Genomic DNA, 23,266 nt, shown 5'->3' with positions numbered 1-23,266 from the left:
TGGAGTAGCAATTCTCATATCAGACAAAAGAGACTTTAATATAAAGACTATTTCAAGAGACAAAGAAGGACACTACATAATGATCCAGGGATCAATCCAAGAAGAAGATATAACAACTGTAAATATTTATGCACCCAACATAGGAGCACCTCAATACATAAGGAAAATGTTAACAGCCATAAAAGGGGAAATCGACAATAACACAATCATAGTAGGGGACTTTAACACCCCACTTTCACCAATGGACAGATCATCCAAAATGAAAATAAATAAGGAAACACAGCTTTAAATGATACATTAAACAAGATGGACTTAACTGATATTTATAGGACATTCCATCCAAAAACAAAAGAATACACTTTCTTCTCAAGTGCTCATGGAACATTCTCCAGGATAGATCATGTCTTAGGTCACAAATCAAGCCTTGGTAAATTTAAGAAAAGTGAAATCATATCAAGTATCTTTTCTGACCACAATGCTATGAGAGTAGATATCAATTACAGGAAAAAATCTGTAAAGAATACAAACACATGGAGGATAAACAATACACTACTAAATAATGAAGAGATCACTGAAGAAATCAAAGAGGAAATCAAAAAATACCTAGAAACAAATGACAATGAAAACAGGATGACCCAAAACCTATGGGATGCAGCAAAAGCGGTTCTAAGAGGGAGGTTTATAGCAATACAATACTACCTCAAGAAACAAGAAACATCTTAAATTAACAAGCTAACCTTACACCTAAAGCAATTAGAGAAAGAAGAACAAAAAAAACCAAATTTAGCAGAAGGAAAGAAATCATAAAGATCAGATCAGAAATAAATGAAAAAGAAATGAAGGAAACGATACCAAATCAATAAAACTAAAAGCTGGTTCTTCGAGAAGATAAACAAAATTGATAAACCATTAGGCAGACTCATCAAGAAAAAAGAGGAGAAGACTAAAATCAATAGAATTAGAAATGAAAAAGGAGAAGTAACAACTGACACTGCAGAAATACAAAGGATCATGAGAGATTACTACAAGCAACTCTATGACAATAAAATGGACAACCTGGAAGAAATGGACAAATTCTTAGAAAAGCAAAACCTTCCAAGACTGAACCAGGAAGAAATAGAAAATATGAAGAGACCAATCACAAGCACTGAAATGGAGACTGTGATTAAAAATCTTCCAACATACAAAAGCCCAGGACCAGATGGCTTCACAGGTGAATTCTATCAAACATTTAGAGAAGAGCTAACACCTATCTTTCTCAAACTCTTCCAAAATATAGCAGAGGGAGGAACACTCCCAAATTGATTCTATGAGGCCACCATAACCCTGATACCAAAACCAGACAAAGATGTCACAAAGAAAGAAAACTACAGGCCAATATCACTGATGAACATAGATGTAAAAATCCTCAACAAAATACTAGCAAAGAGAAGCCAAGAGCACATTAAAAGGATCATACACCATGATCAAGTGGGGTTTACCCCAGGAATGCAAGGATTCTTCAATATACGCAAATCAATCAATGTGATAAACTATATTAACAAACTGAAGGAGAAAAACCAAACCATATTAACAAACTGAAGGAGAAAAACCATATGATCATCTCAGTAGATGCAGAAAAATCTTTCGACAAAATTCAACACCCATTTATGATAAAAACCCTTCAGAAAGTAGGCACAGATGGAACTTAGCTCAACATAATAAAGGCCATATATGACAAACCCACAGTCAACATTGTTCTCAATGGTGAAAAACTGAAACCATTTCCTCTAAGATCAGGAACAAGACAAGGTTGTCCACTCTCCCCACTATTATTCAACATAGTTTTGGAAGTTTTAGCCACAGCAATCAGAGAAGAAAAAGAAGTAAAAGGAATCCAAGACAGAAAAGAAGAAGTAAAGCTGTCACTGTTTGCAGATGACATGATGCTATACACAGAGAATCCTAAAGATGCTACCAGAAAACTACTAGAGCTAATCAATGAATTTGGTAAAGTAGCAGGATACAAAATTAATGAACAGAAATCTCTTGCATTCCTATATACTAATGAATGAAATACCTAGGAATAAATCTACCTAAGGAGACAAAACACCTGTATGCACAAAACTATAAGACACTGATGAAAGAAAAAAGAGGATACAAACAGATGGAGAGATATACCATGTTCCTGGATTGGAAGAATCAACATTGTGAAAATGAATATACTACCCAAAGCAATCTACAGATTCAATGCAATCCCTATCAAACTACCACTGGCATTTTTCACAGAACTAGAACAAAAAGTTTCACAATTTCTTTGGAAACACAAAAGACCCTGAATAGCCAATGCAATCTTGAGAAAGAAAAACAGGGCTGGAGGAATCAGGCTCCCTGACTTCAGACTATACTACAAAGCTACAGTAATCAAGACAGTATGGTACTGGCACAAAAACAGAAATATAGATCAATGGAATAGGATAGAAAGCCCAGAGATAAACCCACGCACATATGGTCACCTTATTTTTGATAAAGGAGGCAAGAATATACAATGGAGAAAAGACAGCCTCTTCAATAAGTGGTGCTGGGAAAACTGGACAGCTACATGTAAAAGAATGAAATTAGAACACTCCATAACACCATACACAAAAATAAACTCAAAATGGATTAAAGACCTAAATGTAAGGCCAGACACTATAAAATTCTTAGAAGAAAACATAGGCAGAACACTCTATGACATAAATCACAGCAAGAACCTTTTTGACACACCTCCTAGAGCAATGGCAATAAAAACAAAAATAAACAAATGGGTCCTAATGAATCTTAAAAGCTTTTGCACAGCAAAGGAAACCATAAACAAGACGAAAAGACAACCCTCAGAATGGGAGAGAATATTTGCAAATGAAGCAACTGACAAAGCATTAATCTCCAAAATGTAAAAGCAGCTCATGCAGCTCAATATCAAAAAAACAAACAACCCAATCCAAAATGGGCAGAAGACCTAAATAGACATTCCTCCAAAGAAGATATACAGATTGCCAACAAACAAATGAAAGGTTGCTCAACATCACTAATCATTAGAGAAATGCAAATCAAAACTACAATGAGGTATCACCTCACACCAGTCAGAATGGCCATGATCAAAAAATCTACAAACAATAAATGCTGGAGAGGGTGTGGAGAAAAGGGAACCCTCTTGCACCGTTGGTGGGAATGTAAATTGATACAACAACTATGGAGAACAGTATGGAGGTTCCTTAAAAAACTAAAAATAGAACTACCACATGACCCAGGAATCCCACTACTGGGCATATACCTTGAGAAAAACCATAATTCAAAAAGAGTCATGTACCACAATGTTCATTGCAGCTCTATTTACAATAGCCAGGACATGGGAGCAACCTAAATGTCCATAGACGGATGAATGGATAAAGAAGATGTGGCACGTATATACAATGGAATATTACTCAGCCATAAAAAGAAACGAAATTGAGTTATTTGTAGTGAGGTGGATGGACCTAGATTCTGTCATACAGAGTGAAGTAAGTCAGAAAGAGAAAAACAAATACCATATGCTAATAGACATATATGGAATCTAAAAAAGAAAAGAAAATGGTTCTGAAGAACCTAGTGGCAGGACAGGAATAAAGACGCAGACATAGAGAATGGACTTGAGGACATGGGGAGGGGGAAGGGTAAACTGGGAAGAAGTGAGAGTGGCATTGACATATATACACTACCAAATGTAAAATAGTTAGCTAGTGGGAAGCAGCTGCATAGCACAAGGAGATCAGCTCCATGCTTTGTGACCACCTAGAGGGGTGGGATAGGGAGGGTGGGAGGGAGACACAAGAGGGAGGGGATATGGGGATATATGTATACGTATAGCTGATTCACTTTGTTATAAAGCAGAAGCTAACACACCATTGTAAAGCAATTATACTCCAATAAAGATGTTACCAAAAAAAAAAAGATAAAGTACTGCTGGAGGGGCCAGTAGATTAGCCTGTAGTTTCATTGGAATTCAAAGACTGACAAAATCACTGCTTGAGGCTCTAGTTTTTAGGGTCACTGGCTTCTTGATTCAAGTAGAATTTCAAACCTATGTAATCCATGGCCAAGGGCCCCACGTGGCACCTGAGACTGGGCAGGGAAGCTTCTGGTTTGTAAAATTCCTGGAACTGCTTCTGGTTTTTCCTATTCAGAACTGTTCTTCTTGGCCCATACTAGCTTACACTGTCTCCTAATTTCACATGATGGAAGAATGTGAAGGCTATGCGCCCTTGAGAGGGAAAGGCAGCATATGGAGCAATTAGAACAGGGTTCCCAAACTGCACCCCAGAGCTGAACCAGGAAGAGAGATTCCTATTTCTTGGTCATTTCTGGGGATCACTGCTTGCCGTGTCTTAGTGTCTCCAGATGCTCTCTCCCTGAAGATACGTCACTACTATTTCTTGATTGTCTGTGAGTCCAAGAGGTCTGTTTGGAGCTGATAAACTCCATGGAGAGCAGCCATCCTGAAGGCTGCAGGAATCACAGCTAAGCATCAGCTGCCCCAGGGAGAGAGAGGAGAGGCCCAGTCACCCAGTGTAGCAGGAACTGTGCTCCCAAACTAAGAGAAGCCGGAAAACAAACCAACCAAAGCAAGACAAAACAACAGCTCTTAAGGTGAACAGGAGAGCAAAGAACGGCAGTTCGGGGAATCACTCGAGGCTTCCTGTGATAGTCACACGTCTGGAAACATCATGGGTAGTGGGCAGTTGCCACTCGGCCTCTGCAGCTCATCCCACCTTCAAACACTGGAAATGCATCCCAGGGCCCCCACCCAGACCCTTGCCAGGGCTGGAGCCCTCACCTCGCCGGCACTGTGGAGCTGCTGGGCGATGTGCCGGAGGTCCGCCTCGCTGGCCAGGGGGTTCAGCTGGTCCTGCACGTCGTACACAAACTGCTGCAATGACATCAGCTGGTTGGGTCCGTTGAGCTTCCTCCAGGAGGGCAGCGTGGAGATGATTTTCTCACACAGGTGAGTCATTGGAGGGCAGACCTAGAACATGCAGAACAGGCAGGTCAACGCACAGCTGTGGGGACTCAGGAGGAGCCGGGATAAAACGATGCCGCTCACATCTGCACTGTTGCATGTAATTCTTTGGATGCACCAGTGCTTTTTGGGTAAGTACTGGGACAGTTTTGCTTTTTCAGTGTTGCCTTTAAGCAGAATCTATTTAACAAATATAAAATTTTATAGAGGCTTTCATTTCCACTGCTCGTTTTAAATAGATGGCAAGGCTTCACAAAAAATGGCTTTGGAATTGTGGACTCAATTAGCTAACGTTCACTAACTCTTAATGTTTTCCTCCCTCCCTCTCTTGGAGTGAGGATTTCAGCCAGGTGATGGCCACTTTATGAACAAAGAGACAGGAAAAGAGAGTAAGTATCACTATCAATATTAAATGGCTTTTTACCAGTAAATTAGGTATTCATGGGGATTACTGTTGAAATATTTCAAATTTGATTAATTCTTGGTAATTGGCTTGAAATGAGGTTTTTTTTTTTAATTTTATTTATTTATTTATGGCTGTGTTGGGTCTTCGTTTCTGTGCGAGGGCTTTCTCTAGTTGTGGCAAGCGGGGGCCACTCTTCATCGCAGTGCGCGGGCCTCTCACTATCGTGGCCTCCCTTGTCGCGGAGCACAGGCTCCAGACGCACAGGCTCAGCAATTGTGGCTCACGGGCCTAGTCGCTCCGCGGCATGTGGGATCTTCCCAGACCAGGGCTCGAACCCACGTCCCCTGCATTTGCAGGCAGATTCTCAACCACTGCGCCACCAGGGAAGCCCTTGAAATGAGTTTTTAATCTCTTAACTTGGTTAAATAAATCAGTCTGTGTTACAGACTCATAATCAGTACACTTTCCTAATTAAAAACCCCATGAGCCATACACGGCACTGCATCATTAATCAGGCAGTCCCTTCTCGAATCTCATCTTTTACACCACCTACATTCCACTCCCTATTCAACGAACAATATTCCCAGGGATAAAGGCAGTTTGTTTGGTGAGCTTCATCTGCCCGACCGCAGGAGTTGGGGGTGCGCGGGATGTGAAGCAGACATCATGTGAAGCCACACCCCAGCTCAAGACTCTTCAGGGAGCACAGGCCCTCATCCCACCTGGTGAGCAGGTGCTGAGCCGGTCACAGACCACTGTTCCCGATCGCCACCCACTGGTTTCCGTGACCAGGTTCTCCAAGGCCCTCCAGGCTTACCCCCTGCCCACTGACTCTGCCGTAGTGTAGCCCCCTTTAGAAAGCGAGGGTCAAGCTTCACGAGGGAGGAGAGGGTTCCTGAAAGTTCCAAAAGCATGCCTAGAACTGGAGCCTGGTATTGTAAGCACGGCACTTCTATCAGGCAAACGGTGAGTTATAACTAAAGACGGCACCTGCCAGGCATGGGAGCGACAGCCATGTCCTTCTTGTTACACTCGACCTTAGAAGCAGGAACAGTCCCCGGAGCATTTTTTTTTAGGATTTTTCCATTGGGATATTTGCCCATTTCTTACCCATTTCAGACAGCTTTTTGAATATTATGGATAGCAACCTTTTATATGCCAGGGGCATTGAGAATATGTTTTTCCCAATCTATCTCACCTTTTAACTTTGTTTATGGAATTTATTTGTCAGAAAAAGCTTCTATGTTGTCAAATGTATTTGACAAAATATTGGTGTATTTTCTTTGAAAACTTCTGAGGTTTTCTATCTTGGCTTAAAAGGTTTCTCAAAGCACTCCTAAGTTATTTTAAAAATAAATTATCTTGCATTTCCATCAAGATATTGTTTTATTTTTTACATTTAAAAGCTTTAATCTGCCAATAGTCTATTTTTGGGCTACGTAGTGAGCAGGAGTTCAACCTAATTTCCTTCTAGGCAAATAGCCAGTTGTGCCAGATCATTTGTTAAATAAACATTTTCCCCATTAAATTTAAATAACATCTATGTTCTCTATTAAATTTCTGCAGATGTTCTGATTTACTTCAACACTCACTAATCTATTCCAGTTATTTATTGGTTTATTGATTACAGAGCCTTTATAACATGTTTCATTTATTCTTCTATTGAAATTTTAAGACAAAAACCCAATCTCCTCAATCCCATTCAGATGCTAACTGGAACTGTATAAAGTTTATATAACTTGGGAAAATGAAACACTTAGTAATAAAATCTTGCCATCCAAGAACACCATCTCATTCCATTTGGACAGCTATTATTTTATGCTCTTCAGTGAATTTTGTTGGTGACTGTTTTTCTACTTTTCTGCATTTCCCAAATATTTCACAATAAGTCACTTTTGAATTGCTTTTGTAATTTCTAACAAACAATTTTACTTTTAAACAAACAACCAAAACTGTCAGAATTTCATACACTCTAACCTTGTCCATAACAACGCTTCATCTCAAGGCCATCTCCTTGTTTCTCTACTCTTCCTTCCTTACCCCAGGGTAACAGGATAAAAACATGGCCACGCAGACACCGCGTGCTGGGTCCCATGAAAACCAGACCAAACCCAGAGGGCCACACAAAGAGGCCCAACTCCCGGGTCACTGGATGGTCCGGGGGAAGGTTGGGTCCAGCCCTCCCCAGGTATACTCACCGAAACAATCTGGCTCCGTATTTCTTGCAGGTGATTTCGAAGTACCTTCATGTCCTTAGACCCAGAAGCCCCGGCATCCAGAACAAACAGCTTATTTGAAATGTGAAGATCGTTCCCAAACCTAAGGGAAGAGCAGTGACCACCTCAGAGTGACGCAGTCTCACCGGGTGTTTCCACAGAGAGCCAGGCTCCTGCTGGCCCAAAAGGCTGGTGGGAGGCAAGGAAGTTCTGGTGGCCTTGCAGGGACACCCCGCACCTGCTGTTGGCTGGACTCTGTAATGTCACCCTGGGGTGGAGGCCTGGGGACACCGCCTGCTCCAGGTGCAGACAGGCGCCCCAGCTTCCACAAAACGGGGGAAACAGCTTCCCCCGACGCAGGAAAGGGGAGGCCTAATGCACTCACTTTACAAGGCAGGAGAAGAGATGCTGCTGCAGGTTGATGGAGTGAGAACAGAGGGGTGAGTATGAAATAACACCTTAGATCTAAAATATTAGTAGAAGCCCTATTTTTCACATCAGGAAGATAACAGAGAAGTGTTGTCAGTTGATAAACCAAGAATTCAAATTACTAGCATATTAAACAGAAATGTAGGTTCAAACTTTTTTGGGGATAGACACTAAGTAAAAATAGATACTTTTACATTGTGATTCTGTGCACATCCATATTTATAAGTGAAAAAAAAGTTTTCCAAAAATACTTGACACAAAATGCACTCTGATATTTTCCATCACGTCCTTCTCCCCTCCACTCCACTCCAGACCTCCTAAATGAATTTCATGATCCACTAGCAGGTTGCAACTTACATTCTGAGGAATACTGATGGATGTTCTCACCAAAAAAAAAAAAAAACGATAAATGGGTGAGGTGACGGATGTGTTAATTAACGAGATGGAGAGAATCCTTTCACATTGTATACATACATCAAATCACCACTTCATACAATTTAAATATCTTACAATTTCACTTGTCAATTATTCCTCCCTAGAGCTGAAAAAAAATACATAAAACAACTAAAAGGAGTTACCTCTGGGCAGTGGTACTCGGGGGTGAGGACAGAAGTGAGAAGGCCGCTGATTTTTATTACGTGCCCTTTACTTCTGTTTGATTTGTTATTATGTGTATTTGTGGCTTTGGTAAAAAAAATTCGACCAAGCCAAAGAGGCCTTTCAGTTCTTTAATTCCTTTCTCTGGGTCACATGACTTTGGCTGTATCACCCCTGAAGATGCAGCAGCCGACTTACCTGTTCCTGACCTCTTTCAGCAACGAGGTGTCTTTGTCATATCCGAACTCGCCTCCAGCTAGACGAGGAATGTTCATGATGTCGGCGTGGGTGGCCACCAGGACAACTCGGAGTGGGTTCTTCAGCTTGCCACCAAAGGCTGAGGGCAGAGAGCAAACCGTTTCACAGGTGGGTCCTCCATCCTGCCCAGGTGAGGTTGGGTGCTCTGCCTGAGGCCTGGGCCGTCTCGCCAGGCGGACATGCAACTTTGCCCGCAGACCTGAGGGCCCCAGGCCTGCTGCTAGGAGTGACCTCTGGAAGGCCTAGGCCTGGCCCAGAATGGAATGAGCCTATTTCCTGGGCCTCCAGGAAGATTGCTCTGAAGTGAACTAGAAGCGACCACAGGGCATAAGGCAGCTTCTCAGATCTTCCTCCAAATAGGCCTTGTTTGCATGGTGAGGAGAGATCTAACCTCTGACCAGGGGGACACTCTTTATAAGACCAGAGCAAGCCCGCTGAATGCAGCACCAGCACAGAAATGGCTCAGAAGGGAGACTCCTGCAGTTCACACAGGCAGAGAGCCTCTCACTTATGGGCATGTTTAAAACGAAAACATGAAAAAGAATGAGAAAGAAAGAGGCAAAATTGGAGGTACCCTGAGGGGAATTAGCCCAATTTATTTTATTATTGTAAGCTTTTCAAAAAAAAATGACTGCTGAGGTTTGCATTTCATCAGGGAAGGCTGCTTCTTTTTTTGTATGAAAAGAACAAAATAAGTCTGTCCATGCTGTCTTTTCCTCTAGGGATAAGGCTAAGATAATGCATTCAGTTATCATGGTTCCTTTTCTTTCATTTTTGATGGAACTACAGAACGAAGGAGAGCTCATTCTATTAATTATGTACCCATTAGGTAAGGCACAGTAGCTGTCAAAGGAGGTATTCCACTTTGCACCTAACAAAAATGACTACAGCTCTAAAATATAGAAAGAAAGCGAGAAATGGCTCTCAAGGAATTGCTCAGAATTGAGTCTTTGTGGCAGAAATATGCAATCATGAAACAACTCCTTGCAGAACAAAACAAACAGCTGAGCCCTAGGAAACTTCTAGAGTGGAAATCTCCTGATAGGAAGGAGGAACAAGGGTTCCCGCAGCTGTTGGCCACAAGCTGTCGGATCCAGGCATGACCAGGGTGCGAGGCTGGCAGGAAGGGCACGCCCTCCTCCTCGGCTTACCTATGGGCTCTTCAACCGGGACAAGAGACTTCAGAAAACTGAGCCAGAAAATCACTTGATTCAGCTGGATCTCGTAGGGTTCTTCTAGACTGAAAACGACGACATGGATGGACGTGGGATCATTTGCAGCAAAATAGTCATAACAGCAGAAGTATACAGGATTTCCAGAGAACTCCCACACACTGAAATCACCAACGCCTACAGAGAAAAAGAAAAAGAAAGATTATGATTGTGAAACACCACCACCAAATTTCAATCACAGTTTTTCTGAGCACTTTAGGGATGACCAGTAGGGACAGTGACATTCATAGCATTCATCTATTTATTTATGCATCTACTTAAGTATAGATCTACATATGGAATACTTACATTTCCCTATTTCTTATGTCTATGTCTGTTTTTACATCCATGACTTTTACAATATCTATATCCATAAACCTACTTATATCTGTATCTGCTTATCCATTTTCCTTAATGCCTTCATTACTGTATCTGTATCTCTATCTCTAGCACATCTACTTATAATACCACAGAGTAGTACACACACACACACACGTAACACCCCACACGTGTGTGTATATGCATGCCTATAAGCATACATGGAAAGGTGTACGTGGACACATATATTTTGTTTTTCACCCCCAAGTATTGGTATATTCACTATGAAATGTAACCTTAATTTTGGTTAAATGGTGACTAAATTCACCTTCCACAGGTGAGTGAGAGACCTGTTTTGGTCGGTCAGAAGGGAGCAGGCTGCCGTGCACAGGTGTAAGATGCAGTCATTGATGAGCAGGTTTGCACAGAAAGGATGTAAGAGGAACTGTGCGGAGATTGGGTCCAAGAGGCCACCTCTGCTGGGGAGGCAGCAGAAGGGGCGGGGGGAGGAAGGCTGTGGGTGTGGGTAGGGGGGCAGCTACTCTCCCACTCTCCCACACAGGAGCTCTGGGGGCGGCTGCTTTTTCCACAAGTGTCATGGGTGAGATTCTGACCTGGAGTTCCTAGGCACCGGGAACCTCCTAACGACTGTCCAGGCACATGGACACAATCACCTCTATGCTGCCACATCCCACCAGGTCAGTGACCACCCACCCACTGGTCTCTGGGAAGCCAGGCAGGACCACTTATGTTATAGGATTTCAGGCTCCCTTTCCCTAATTTTTCCCCTTGGTGCTTATCCTGTGCCAGAAATTCTGCAGTCGAGAGTCATTTTGGAAGATCCATAGGGCTTTTCTAGAGCACAGGCGCTCCTGGGGAGCATGGGCCTCTAAGTCTGGCAGTTAAGGCCTTAGTGTGAATAGTTCTGGAACACAGAAATAGGCCCCTTGAGCCTGGGGAGCACTGGGAGCCAGACGTGGGACGGGGATAAGTCCAGGGCAGGACGAGGGATGAGGGTGGGGGTGATGGGTGCTGAGGGCACACTTCTGCTCTCCTTGTGCTGCGGGGCCAGCTCTGCTCCCGGGAGCTCAGAGAACACTCAACTTTTAAGAGAGCAGAATGCACACAGACTTCAATTCTATTTCATTAGGGTCCCTGGCCCAACAGCAGCATCACCAAGAAACTCCCCAGATGGGCTGAATCAGACGCTCGAGGGCGGGCTGGCAAGTCTGTGTTTTCACATGCCCTCCAGGGGATTTGTGCGCACGCTGGAGTCTAAGAACCACTGCTTTAGGTAAACACCCTGAGTATTCTATTTTTCACTGGGTTTAGTATAATAAAAGGGCCTTCATGAAGATGCTCCCAATTTCCACTTTTTGAGAGTCTCTCCCTGCTAGATATTATACTAGGACCTTTAATAAACACCAGCTCGTAAAATCCTCACAGCTGTGGGAACTTAGCCTCAGAGAAACTGCTCTATACCTGATCCGGACCGTGTCTCAACGAGGCTTCTGTTCCAGTGCCTTGGGCCCAGCTGGGGGCCCTGGGAGCTCCAGGGGAGCAGCACTTGGGTTTCAAACTCGGGTATATCAAAATGCTAGTGGGACCGTATTTTATGAGATTTCCCATCCAAGTGGAAGTTCAGCAGTACTTTAAAAAATGTAGTAATTTACTCAAGTCATTTATTAAGCACCTCTGTGTGCCCAGTGCTTTGCCAGGGACACCAGGGGGTTTAGTTTTACTTTTTGGGGGTGTTAACCAGCCATGCTTCAGTCCTGGGTCACTCCCAAAATCACTCTGCGCTGGCCCTTCTTCCATCCTTTGTGCGGCTGTGATGGATGCCCGCTGGGCCAGGCTCCCTGGGGGGAAACTCGAGGTCCTTCCCATTTGGGGTGGGAGAGCCATACCGTTCAAGTAGGCGTTCTGGATGTCGATGGCCTTTGTGGACTGGTCATCGGCGGGGCAGTGCGGGTGGTGGGACGGGGCCCCGAACACCTCTAGCACTCCCTTGGTGAGGCCCGGCTCGAACATCATGCTGCGGCTCCTGACACTCACATTCTCACAGCCCGGGTACAGGTTGTTGATGCTCACGGAAACTGCAGGCCACAGAGCAAGCACGTTAGACCTTGCCCCCTGCCCTCCTTCCCAGACTTTGCCCTCTGTCCTTGCCCCACCCCTGCTTCAGGCTGGTTTGTGTGTGTGCCTCTCGTGTAGGCTGGGCAGCAGTGTTTCCCAGGGACATTGTGTTGATTGTTTGCTCCACCTCCCGCATCCTTTCCTGAGCTGCTGTGTGTCCCGAGTAGCTAACCCCATGGACTGCATCTCCCAGGCTTGCTTGCCATTTGCCTCTGGTTAGGGTCCACCAATGGGAGGCACTGTAGAGGCTGGGAGGAGAGAAAGGTTGAGGTATATATTTTCCCTCCTCACTGCCTGCTGCTTTTCTGATCCCAGTTGTGTCTCTGACCCTAGACCCCCTGGCGGCTTCTCCCCTGGAGCTCCAGCTTTCCCAGGATCGTGACTTCTTCCTCTTGCCTTTTCAGCCTCAGGGGTGGTAACTAATGGCTCCCCTCTGTTCCTAGCCTCCGGATGCTTCACCGTCTCTTGTATGTTCCTGTGAATTGTGCCTGTGACTTTGAACTTTCATTAAATCTCCACCAGGACCCTGACTGATACAGATGAGATGAGTACCACTCTGGTACACGAGATTGTTAGGTTGAGTGCAAAATGATCTTAGACAGTAGCAGGCCATGGCATTAAGTAATGCTGAATCACACAGTGAGAAGGCCATTCCTTTATAAAATCCCCTTGAAGGTCTTTAAATTGCTCTAGCGGCAAGTCTCAATTTGTGACATTAAGTTTTTAGCATGTCTTCAATCCTTGCTAATCTTCCCTTTTAATAAAGAGGGAGTGTAAAAAACTATACCCCGACTAAAAAAAAAAGAAAAGAAAAAGATGGAAGCATGTTCTTCCTCTTTCTAGGAAAAAAAAAAAGAGGGAGTGGGCAACAGTATATAGCTAGATTTTAATCATATTGCTGTTCATTGCATTTATTTTTATTTATTGGTAGTAGTGGTATGGGTTTTCCATTTATGGTAAGGACATTAGCGATTTCACTTTCAAACCTATGTCTTTTAGTAAATAAAAAGAATCAGTTTTAAAAATATTACATAAATAATAATGGTAGAACTTTGTGGGGCAGGGGAATCAGCTGAATAACACATTTGGGTCCCCTGGGCCAGGAGCGGTGCCCTGTGTGCCCTCGGTCCTGACCTCCTTCCGGCTTTTGCCCGTCTCTCACAACAGATCCCTGACAGCACTGTGAAGGCAGAGCTGGCCTCTCCGCTTCAGGGGGAGCCTCCATGAGTGCATCAGGGAGGGGCTCAGTGAACCGAATCGCAGCATATATTTCATACCTTAGGTTCAGAGTTAATAGTGACAGTCACTGAAAGAGACTAAAGAAATGACCATTTCACCTGGGCCACCTGACTTTTAAAATTGGTGATCCAAACACAAAGGTAACCCTTGTTTAAAGACCAAAGACTTCAGACTGAAGACAGGACAATGGAAATATCCAAGGGGTTGGCAGGGAGGAGGAGAAAACTGGAGCTCCCCACCGCCCCGGGTTATAAAAGTAGAAAACTTGGCAAACAGAAATGTAAAGAAGAAAACAAAATGACTCAACTCTCTAGGCCAATGTGATGGACATTTTAGTGTATTTCTGTAGAGATTGTTAGTCCAAGTCTGAGAAAAGCCATGCGACTTCACAAGAATGGGTTTGTCCATTTCCCTGTGCCCGGAAACCTGTGTCCGGGGCGACCTCTGTCGGGAATAAGCTTTGTCTTACGGCACTGTGGGCTGGGGCTTGCCGAGGGAGACCAGAACGGATTCGGTAAATGACAGGCACTCTGGCACCTCACGGACAGTTTTTGTTGGGAGGATGAAAGGTTAGGACAGAATTTGTATACAGTATTATTAAAATAACAATTTCACGGGGAAACATTAAAATCATAGGAGGAAAACATTTTTTGCTAACCACTGACCCCTAGTGGTAAAAAGTGGCAGGCCCCGAGGGAGAAGCCGCTTTTGCACCCTGGTCAGAAGAGACTTCCTGCAAACGCTCCTGTCTGGTGAGCAGGCAACAGCCAGCCTCCTGCAGTGATCTTTCTGGCCACGCGCTCCTCCCCTGGCACCGGGGGTTTCCTTCCTACCGCAGAACCACAGTTCAACAGCTATGGCACTCAGCTGGCTACAAAGGCAGTGTGTGCGTGGCAGCCACGTGCCGTGAGCGGCTGCCCCCAGGTCCCCACACCACCCCATCCTGTCTCCTGGCTGGTGGCTCAGCCTTTAGTCTCCAGTGCAACGCAAAGCCAAGTTTCTAAAGGCAAACGACCTTCCTGCTGCCTGAGTGATGTAAATGTGCCCACGTGGGCACCTCTCCCAGGGAAAGGAAGAAGGTCTGACCATTCTAGCAGAGGTCAGGGGCGTCCAGAGCTCTGGCCTGGGACACAGCAGAGCATGGCCCCCAGGCACTAGCGATGCCACTGTGAAGGGACAATCCTGCTGTTTCTGGAGACGGACTTCCTTCCCTGGAGGCCACACTCCAGAGCAGTCTTTCCTCAAGTGCCTAACAAAGAAACGCTGCTCCGTCCATGCCCCTACGGCACACGAGGCCCCTAGGGCCTGCCAGATGCCTCCGGCCGGGTCTCCCGCAGGTGGCCCTCCTGGCGCTTCCTATTTGTGCCACACTGCTTTTCCCAGGACTCCCTTCTGCTGTTTTGTTAGGGCCGGGCCCAGTCGAGGACTGGCGGGGTCCAGGCCCTGCAGGCTGCTGCGCTCCCTCAGCCCAGGGTGTGCTCGCCCCGCACTGGGCAGGGCAGGCGGAGGGCCTGCTCCAGAGCCTCCTGCAGACACAGCCTTCTGGCTCTTCCCGGCCTCAGGCAGGACTAGAATGAACTGAGGACGAATCTTGTCACCTGCAGGGGTTGTCTGGATAGAAACTTCACCCACCCCCTCGGAGCAGACCGGCCACCTGGGCATGAAGCAGCGCAGGCCTCTTCCGTCCTTGCCCGGGCCCTGTGGGAGGCTGCCTGGCTCTGGCCAGACAGCTCTGGGATGAACTAGGTGTGACCTTAGTCCAGGGGTCACACACTCCAATGCACTCCTGAAATGTCATTTCTGCCACAGGGCAAACCTTCGGACACGGGCGTGGAGGCGTCTGCTCCTGAGCTCTCCCGCCTGGAGTTAGGGCGCTGTGTGAGACAGGGTGAAATGCAGAGGCTGGGCCCCTCTACATGGGGTAGCCCCTCCTCTCCACTAACCGGCTCCAGGCGGAAATGTGAATCCAGTGTGGCCAGAGCTACCAACTTGTTACAAGAAACCAAACAGCCAACTTTTTAGGTGAGACCTCTTGATTTTATTTATTTATTTATTTTGGGCTGCATTGGGTCTTCGTTGCTGCACGCGGGCTTCTCATTGCAGTGGCTTCTCTTGTTGAGGAACACGGGCTCTAAGCTCAAGGGCTCAGTAGTTGTGGCTCGTGGGCTCTGGAGTGCAGGCTCAGTAGTTGTGGCACAAGGGCTTAGTTGCTCCGCGGCATGTGGGATCTTCCCGGACCAGGGATTGAATCCGTGTCCCCTGCATTGGCAGGTGGATTCTTAACCGCTGTGCCATCAGGGAAGTCCAGACATCTTGACTTTTAAACGTTGGAAGTTAATTCAATGCTTCTCCTTCCCCTCATACTACACAGAACGCTGCAGCTCACCAGGCTGCTGACCTCTGACCTTATTTCCCAGCGCCTCAAGTTACTTTTCTCTCTGCTGAGTGTAGTGGGGAGGCTCACCTGGTCCAGAGCACCTGTTGTCCTCGAGAGAATCTTGTGTCAGTCAGCCCCATGACCCAAGTCTCTCTAAGCCCTGGCTGAAGGACACAGTGAGATTTGCTGATAATCCAGCCATCCTGAGCTGCATTTTATCAAGAATCTACTTCTGGATTCTTCCAGATGCGGGAAATTGACCAGAAGGAAGATGAATGGAGATATTACTTCTGAGGGGTGAGGGTTGAGCCATTCTCCCTCCGGGGGAACCCAGATGTCACTTGATATGTGGCTGGTTCAGTTTAGCCCATGGGCTCCTGAGGCATAAATTCATATCCAATACGACTTACAAAAATTCCAGGTCACAGATCTGGATAGCTCTCATCTCTTTGTCTTTCTCTGTCTCTGCTCTTTGTTTCTGTCTCTCTGCGCCCCTGCCCCCCACCCCCCAGAGTCAGATTGGAGTGACCTTAACCCACAGCAGGAGAGAGCTGGTTCCCTCTAGGGGTGACACGAGGAACTGCTAGAGAAGCTCACTTTGAACCTTGAAGCAATACTGGCCTGGCCCACACATAAGAGGCTCAACTTAATCATTAAACCTGGAAAACTATTGGCTTCTGAGAAGGTGTAGACCTATCTTACATACTGAAATTGAGCAAAATTACAGTGGAAAATGGAAAACATGAGCACAAATATGCCCCAAGTCAGACGGAGTTATAAGTATCATTAATAAGCCCTGGCTCAGAAGCCAGACACTTCATGAATCGCCAGCTGTGTGACTCCGGGCAGTCTACTTGACCCCTCAAGGCTTCAGTAAAAGGGTGGTAAAAATGCCAATAAGGCTGTCACGTGGATTAAATGAGGTGTCACACGTACCACATTTTGCCCAGCTCCTGGCACACAGTTAGTACTCAGTATGCTTTAGCAACACGTGTTAGCAATATTGTAATCATTCTAATTATATATCCATTTTGGTTACACTTCTTCCCCTAGTTTCAATTCTATTACTGTGTTCAGAGGGAAGAAGTTGAAAGGGGCATGCAGATCTCAGTCAGCTGTTCCTCACTCCAGCTAATGCTGCCCAGACATCCTTCCTCGTAGAGAGAGAAATTACATAGAAACACAAACTTTAAAACATTTGTTTTCATCCTAGGGAACAGATATGACACCTTCGTAATATATACAGAAAGTGAGTCTGAGGCACAGAGCTTCAACATTGACATTGTTTAGGAAACTCTCTGAAGGTCTCTATTCTTATCTTTGAAAACCTTAATTTCCTCACTCTAAAAGGGTGGGTTTAGGAAAAATGACACCCTAGACTGCACCACTTCCTCTTGCTCACTGCAGGTGTTTCTCCCTGGGGAGGGACAGGCCACCCTGGAGTTCCGGGTGTGAATCCGTTGATAATTGTGTCTGTGGGAGGTGGAGGCAGACGGCAAAATCGGCTTCCCAACTAGGGTCCAGGTGAACAGACGGGCTCACTGAAAAGCCATTAAGGAGGCTTTCAAAGCCACCACCCCACTTCCAGACACTCGAGGACGGGCTTCCCCGTGCACGCAGTTTTGTGGCTCTGTGTTCTCGCATTCCAGGATGTGCCCGCAGCATTCCAAGAAGAAAGCATAAGGGGAGAGGACCAGTCCTGCGGGCTGATATTCCATCCGTGCAACCTTGAACCTATGTCAGTCCAAACAAGCTCTTTGTGTCTTCAAGGGCAGAGTCCCTGAGCAGAACACGATTGTGTTATTTTGCACGCTTGTGATTGCGGACTGTAATTTCAGTGAGGCCCTTTCCTCGCTAGCACCAGGGCAGGGTGCGCTCACTGGCCAAGAGACGGGAGGACCACACCTGGAAGCCACCAAGGCGGCGGGAACCGGTCAGCCTCAGGCCAAGGGCTCCAAACAAAGCCACATCTCCTCCCAGACCTTGACCTTGGAAGTACCCAGTGGAGAGACAGGGGCTGGTGGGGTGCCTACCTGCTGGCTTGGAGGCCAGGGGTGAGGGTGGGAACCGGGTGGAGTTGGTGGAGGAGAGCCGGGGCCGGCGTCTTCGGAAGAAGCTCCTCAGCAGCCCACACTTGAGAGATTCCACCAGGGTGGTCTTCCCAGACCCCGAGTGGCCGAACAGCTTCAGCTTGATTCTCGGCTGCAGGTTCTGTGTGGGTCTCAGTTGCTGGATGAAGAGTCCTCGGTGCGTGTCCTGAATATAGATGAGAGAGGGCCTGTTAGTCACAGGAGAAGAGCAGCCCCTGAGCAAAAGGCACACGCAGATTCCCATGGTTCAGGACCCCTTCTGCATCCTTCCGGTCTGCGAGTTTTCTCTGCCTTTTAAAAAAAATTGAGGTATAAGTGACCTATAACATTATATTAGTTTCAGGTATACAGTGTAAATGACTTGATGTTTGTATATATTGTGAAATTATCACCACAGTAAGTCTAGTTACCATCCATCACCACACATAGTAACAATTTTTTTCCTTGTGATGAGAATTTTAAAGATCTATTCTCATCAACTTTGAAATGTGCAGTACAGTCACCATGCTGTACGTTACATCCCCAAGACTTATTTAACTTATAACTGGAAGTTTGCACCCCAACCTGAAATTTCTACCCACGTGGTAGATACAGTCTGTTCTGTCCCCACCGCATTAAAAAAATTTAAATGTAAAATAAACATACAATTCACCATTTTAAAGTGAAGCATTCAGAGGCTTTTAGTGCATGTACAATGTTGTACAACCAACACTGCTATCTGGTCCCAGAGCATTTTCATCTCCCCACAAGGAAACTCTGTGCCCATGAGCAGTCACTTCCCAGGCCCCTCTCTGCCCGGCTGCTGGCAACCACCAGTGTGCTCTGTCTCAGTGGATTTGCCTACTTCCATTGTATTTTGATGCACAATGAATTGGATGGAGCAATTCCTGCCAAGTGGTCAGTTTAAAAGTGAAACGGGGTCAGGCCCGTTAGGCTGGTCAGGTCACCTGCTCCTTTACGACGCTCTGAAGGTACAAGATGATGACAAGAAGGGCATCACAAGGTACAAAGCTAAATGCTGGGGAGGGGCCTGGGGGACATGATAACCTTTCCGCTTTCTTCTTTCTCAGCCCCACAGGGGAGAAGCAGGAGTCTCCGCAGCCCTGGATAATTCACAGATTCATCATCAAACATTTATGGAGGACCTCCCGTGTGCTGGAACAGGAAGGTCTACACCTGCCCCAGATCCGCAGTTTTGGGGGGACACAGACATGCGAACAGTGTGACATCAAATATAACATGGGTGCTTTTGAAGGGATGGTGTTGGTGAGGTGCTCTGTGTCCCCAGAGAACCCACCTCAAGGGCTACGTGGTGGGGCATTGATCATGCCAACCTGGCTCCATCCCAGCCTCACACACCCGGCCCGCTTCCCAGCTCCTAACCCAGTAATAACAGCCTGTCAGAGCTGTGGCTTGCAGCCTGAGGTCAAGCCCTTCTCCCCTACTCACGATGATCCCCTCTGCTTTAGCTTGTTAACTTCCACGCATCCCAGGAGACCTATCTTGCTGTGGCCTCTCCAGGAGGTTTCCTCACAGGCAGGCTCAAGCGCATGTGTGGCTCTCCATCGTCACCCCACTAGACTGTAGGGTAATCATGTGACACTCTTCTCCTTTAGACTAGGGGCCAAACCTTGAGGGGAGAGATGGTATCCCCAGCACCTGGCACAGGTAGGATGCCCAGTAAAGAGGTGTTGTGTAAATGATGTACTCAGGGGTGACCCACGCAAGAGTGTTTCAGAGGCAAGTGTCTGCCTTTCCCTTTCATTGTGATCTCAGACCTGGCCGGACCACTGCTTCCAGACCCAAATCCTGGGAGGCGCTGATCTACTGCTGATCTCTTCCAGCTGAGCCACCGTTACTTTTTCCACCAGCGACCAAGGACGGGAGCGTGCTCAGTAATAAACACAGCTCTCCTGAGTTCCTACCCCCATTTTCTCTTGGTAAACTCTGACCCATCTTTCTCAACAGGGGCAACACTGTCCCCTAGCTGGCATTTTGGAAATGGACGGTGGCAGCTTTAGTTCTCAGCGTTGGGGGATGCTGCTGGCGGTGCGTAGGTGGGTGCTAGGGGTCCTGACGTGTACATACAATGGCCTGAGCGGTAAGAATTCTCTTGAGTCTGCCTGACTTCTGAGTGTCTGCTGAGCATTTATATAAGAGAAAAACCTTGTTTATGATCATCTGAGCTTAGGACTTAATTGCATTTTACATATGACCCAGAGGGTTTTGGGAGGGCTTGGTTTAATACATAGTGACTTTCCCAAGAATGCAACTATTTTATACACTGGTGGAATTATATATACATGGGTTTTTTCCCTAATCTTTCAGGAGCTCTGATCCCCACTTCTGAAACGTCAGCCTGTTGCTGCTGTATTTGAGTTGCTATCCCTCCCACATCCATGGCATCTGTAGGTGTTACATTCAGTGATTCTGCAGATGGGTCCAAGTATCTGCCAATTTCACAATGTCTCCTCTTTTCCTGTGCTCCGCATTTACATACACATTCTATTATACTATATATATTCCTTCAATGTCTTTGTTATATTATAGTTAGGGCATTCTATTGATCTTTTATTTTATTTGTATTTTTTAAATATTTATTTATTTGGCTGTGCCAGGGCTTAGTTGTGGCATGTGGGATCTTTAGTTGTGGCACTCCGGGCTCTTAGTTGTGGCACGCGGGATCTAGTTTCCAGACCAGGGGTTGAACCTGGGCCCCCTGCATTGGGAGCACGTGAGTCTTAACCACTGGACCACCAGGGAAGTCCCTCTATTGATCTTTTAAAATTACCTGTGTAGGTACACTGTTATCTTTGAATTTTATTTCGGGAGAGTAAAGGGGCATCACAATATGTACATTATAAAGTATTGGGTCGGCTAGGGTTGGAAACCATGGTTTGGACAGTGATCTGGTTTCTTTTTCTAACCTCAAGCACTGCATTGGGTGGAAAAAGCTGGGGTATCTTGCCAGCAATTCCCCTGAATTATTACCCAAGTCAGCACAGAAGCTGAAAAGTTCTATCCTGAGACAGTTACTCACTGGGGTGCTGCCGAGCAGGCATGAAGAAGTGGGGCGCTGGCATTCTCCCCCATGCCATCTACTGCTGCCGATGAGCCCATGACCCCCTGAAACAAATCTACCATCTCTCATTCTAATTTAATCTCCGAAACCAGCCCTTTATCTTCCCTTTAAGTCAGGCCCCCGCTATACCTCCACCCACCTCACGCTGAGTGTCTGAACTCTGAGCATCCCCTTCCACTAGGAGTGCCTCACTGAATAAATTAAAAAGTTCTCCACCTATTTCCTGACACGCAGCCACCTAACACGCACAGCTCCTTCGTGTGAAGCCAGTATCTGCTTCTCCTGACACAGTGCAAAGGCAGAAAACCTGCTTCCAGCTTCAATCCCGTCATTAGGTCTGGACGCACTGCGCAGTGAATCGCTCGCTGCTCCCTTCTGTTTCGTGCCTTCCTGATCTTGACACTGTGAGCTTTGGCCAACATGCCTGTCCTGTGTGAAGGAGTGAGGGCACTTCTGTCCCTTCTGCACGAGTCCCCGCAGGCCCTTCCTCTCTGAGCAGACTTGCACCGAGGGAACCGAAGGACACAGGTGCTACCCTGCGTGCTTCCAGCAGCAGCTCTGAACCAAGGTGGGCTTGCCCCACGCAGCTGAGAGACGGTATGTCTCCACTTTGCTCAGCGCTGCCTGAGGCTGAGAGCCCCGCTCACTCCTCGCCATTCCACGCAGGGCAGTGGCGGGCCGGCAGCGGCTGGTGATCTGTTTGCCTGCTTCCCAGGTCAGCCCCAGAAATGGAGGCAAGAGGGAAGAGAAGCCAGTGACAGTGGGCTGTGACCTTGGTCCGGTTAGTCCAGGTTAAACAAGAATCCTGCAGGGTCACGTTTACAGAAAATCCCCCACCCCTGATATCTGAGCAAATTCTTCATGTCCAACCTTGACACCTGATCACCCTGGCACGCCTTCAGCAAGAATCCTGATGAATATTATAACCTTTAAAACTTCCTATTTTCCCACTGCCTCAACATCCCCACAAACAGGCTGTGAGTGTCGGCCCAGGTGCACCGACCGGTGTGCAAGGTGGGCTCAGCCACAAGTCCCCCTTCCTACCCTCCCAAGGGTGACCCCGTGACATTCAAACGCACCAGTGACACTGCCCCCGACTCTTCCTGCCTTTCCTCATGTACCCACCCTGATCCCTAGTAAAGGCACTTGCCACGGGGGCTCGCAGCTTGCCCCTGGCTTGAGTCTGAGCTCTGTGACAATGCTCTAACCCCTGTCTCTCTGCGACCTATGATATAAAAAGCTATGTTTTGCCCTGAGCCTCCCCTCTGTCTCCTCTTGTGACCACAACCGGCTGACCATCTAATAAGAGAATCCAAAGCAGTCAATCCAGCAAGAAGCCTCCCAGCCTTTGGGTTTCCTCTTAGCAATTTTCCACCCACTGACCCCCACACCCTTGCTCCTTGGCTATAAATCCCCACTTGTCTTTGCTGAAGTTGGGGTTGAGCCAGTCTCTTTCCTCTGCTACACGCCCACTGCAGTACCCCCGGAAGGGTCATGAATTATTCTTTCATGAACACCCGGAGGAGTTGTGACAGATGCATTTCCTGTCTGCAGCAGTAACTTCCACGTTTGTATCTTCCAGCTTATGCTGTGTTTTCACTCACATCCCTTATTAAACCTCAAAGAAACCTTTGTGGTTAATGTGGTCGTTCTCCATTTCAGATGTGGAAACCAAGGCTCAGAGGAGCCAAGGCACTTGCCCAAGGCAAAGACAGAATTCACTACCAGGTCTCTTTTCTACTACTGCTGTCAGTGAAAGGGAGGTGGTGGGTTTCTCAGAAGGGGAGTGGGGAGCAGGGAGCGGTAAACAAGAATTTGCAGATCGAGAGCAGAATCTCAAAGTGGGGATGTCTTGAGTTACAAGCACTGTGAATATCCAAGGAGTGCCATTTC

At 46.6% G+C, this 23,266-nt stretch overlaps 1 protein-coding gene across 4 annotated transcripts in view; it reads right to left on the bottom strand.

The window, feature by feature from the left end:
• DAPK1 (death associated protein kinase 1) overlaps nucleotides 1-23,266 on the bottom strand; it is a 206,723-nt gene that overhangs the window by 7,404 nt on the left and 176,053 nt on the right. For all 4 annotated transcript variants that reach the window (XM_061200572.1, XM_061200574.1, XM_061200573.1 and 1 more), the window contains 6 exons: nucleotides 18,235-18,457; nucleotides 12,357-12,545; nucleotides 10,072-10,269; nucleotides 8,861-8,999; nucleotides 7,619-7,739; nucleotides 4,832-5,020 (listed from right to left, as the gene is read on the bottom strand). In XM_061200572.1, the coding sequence (XP_061056555.1) occupies nucleotides 4,832-5,020; nucleotides 7,619-7,739; nucleotides 8,861-8,999; nucleotides 10,072-10,269; nucleotides 12,357-12,545; nucleotides 18,235-18,457 (1,059 nt within the window). The remainder of the gene's footprint in view (nucleotides 1-4,831; nucleotides 5,021-7,618; nucleotides 7,740-8,860; nucleotides 9,000-10,071; nucleotides 10,270-12,356; nucleotides 12,546-18,234; nucleotides 18,458-23,266) is intronic.

Source organism: Eubalaena glacialis, chromosome 9 (assembly GCF_028564815.1).
Source record: "Eubalaena glacialis isolate mEubGla1 chromosome 9, mEubGla1.1.hap2.+ XY, whole genome shotgun sequence".
Lineage (NCBI taxonomy): Eukaryota > Metazoa > Chordata > Mammalia > Artiodactyla > Balaenidae > Eubalaena > Eubalaena glacialis.
Note: the sequence above shows the minus strand (reverse complement) of the source record. Positions and strands in the feature narration are given on the sequence as shown.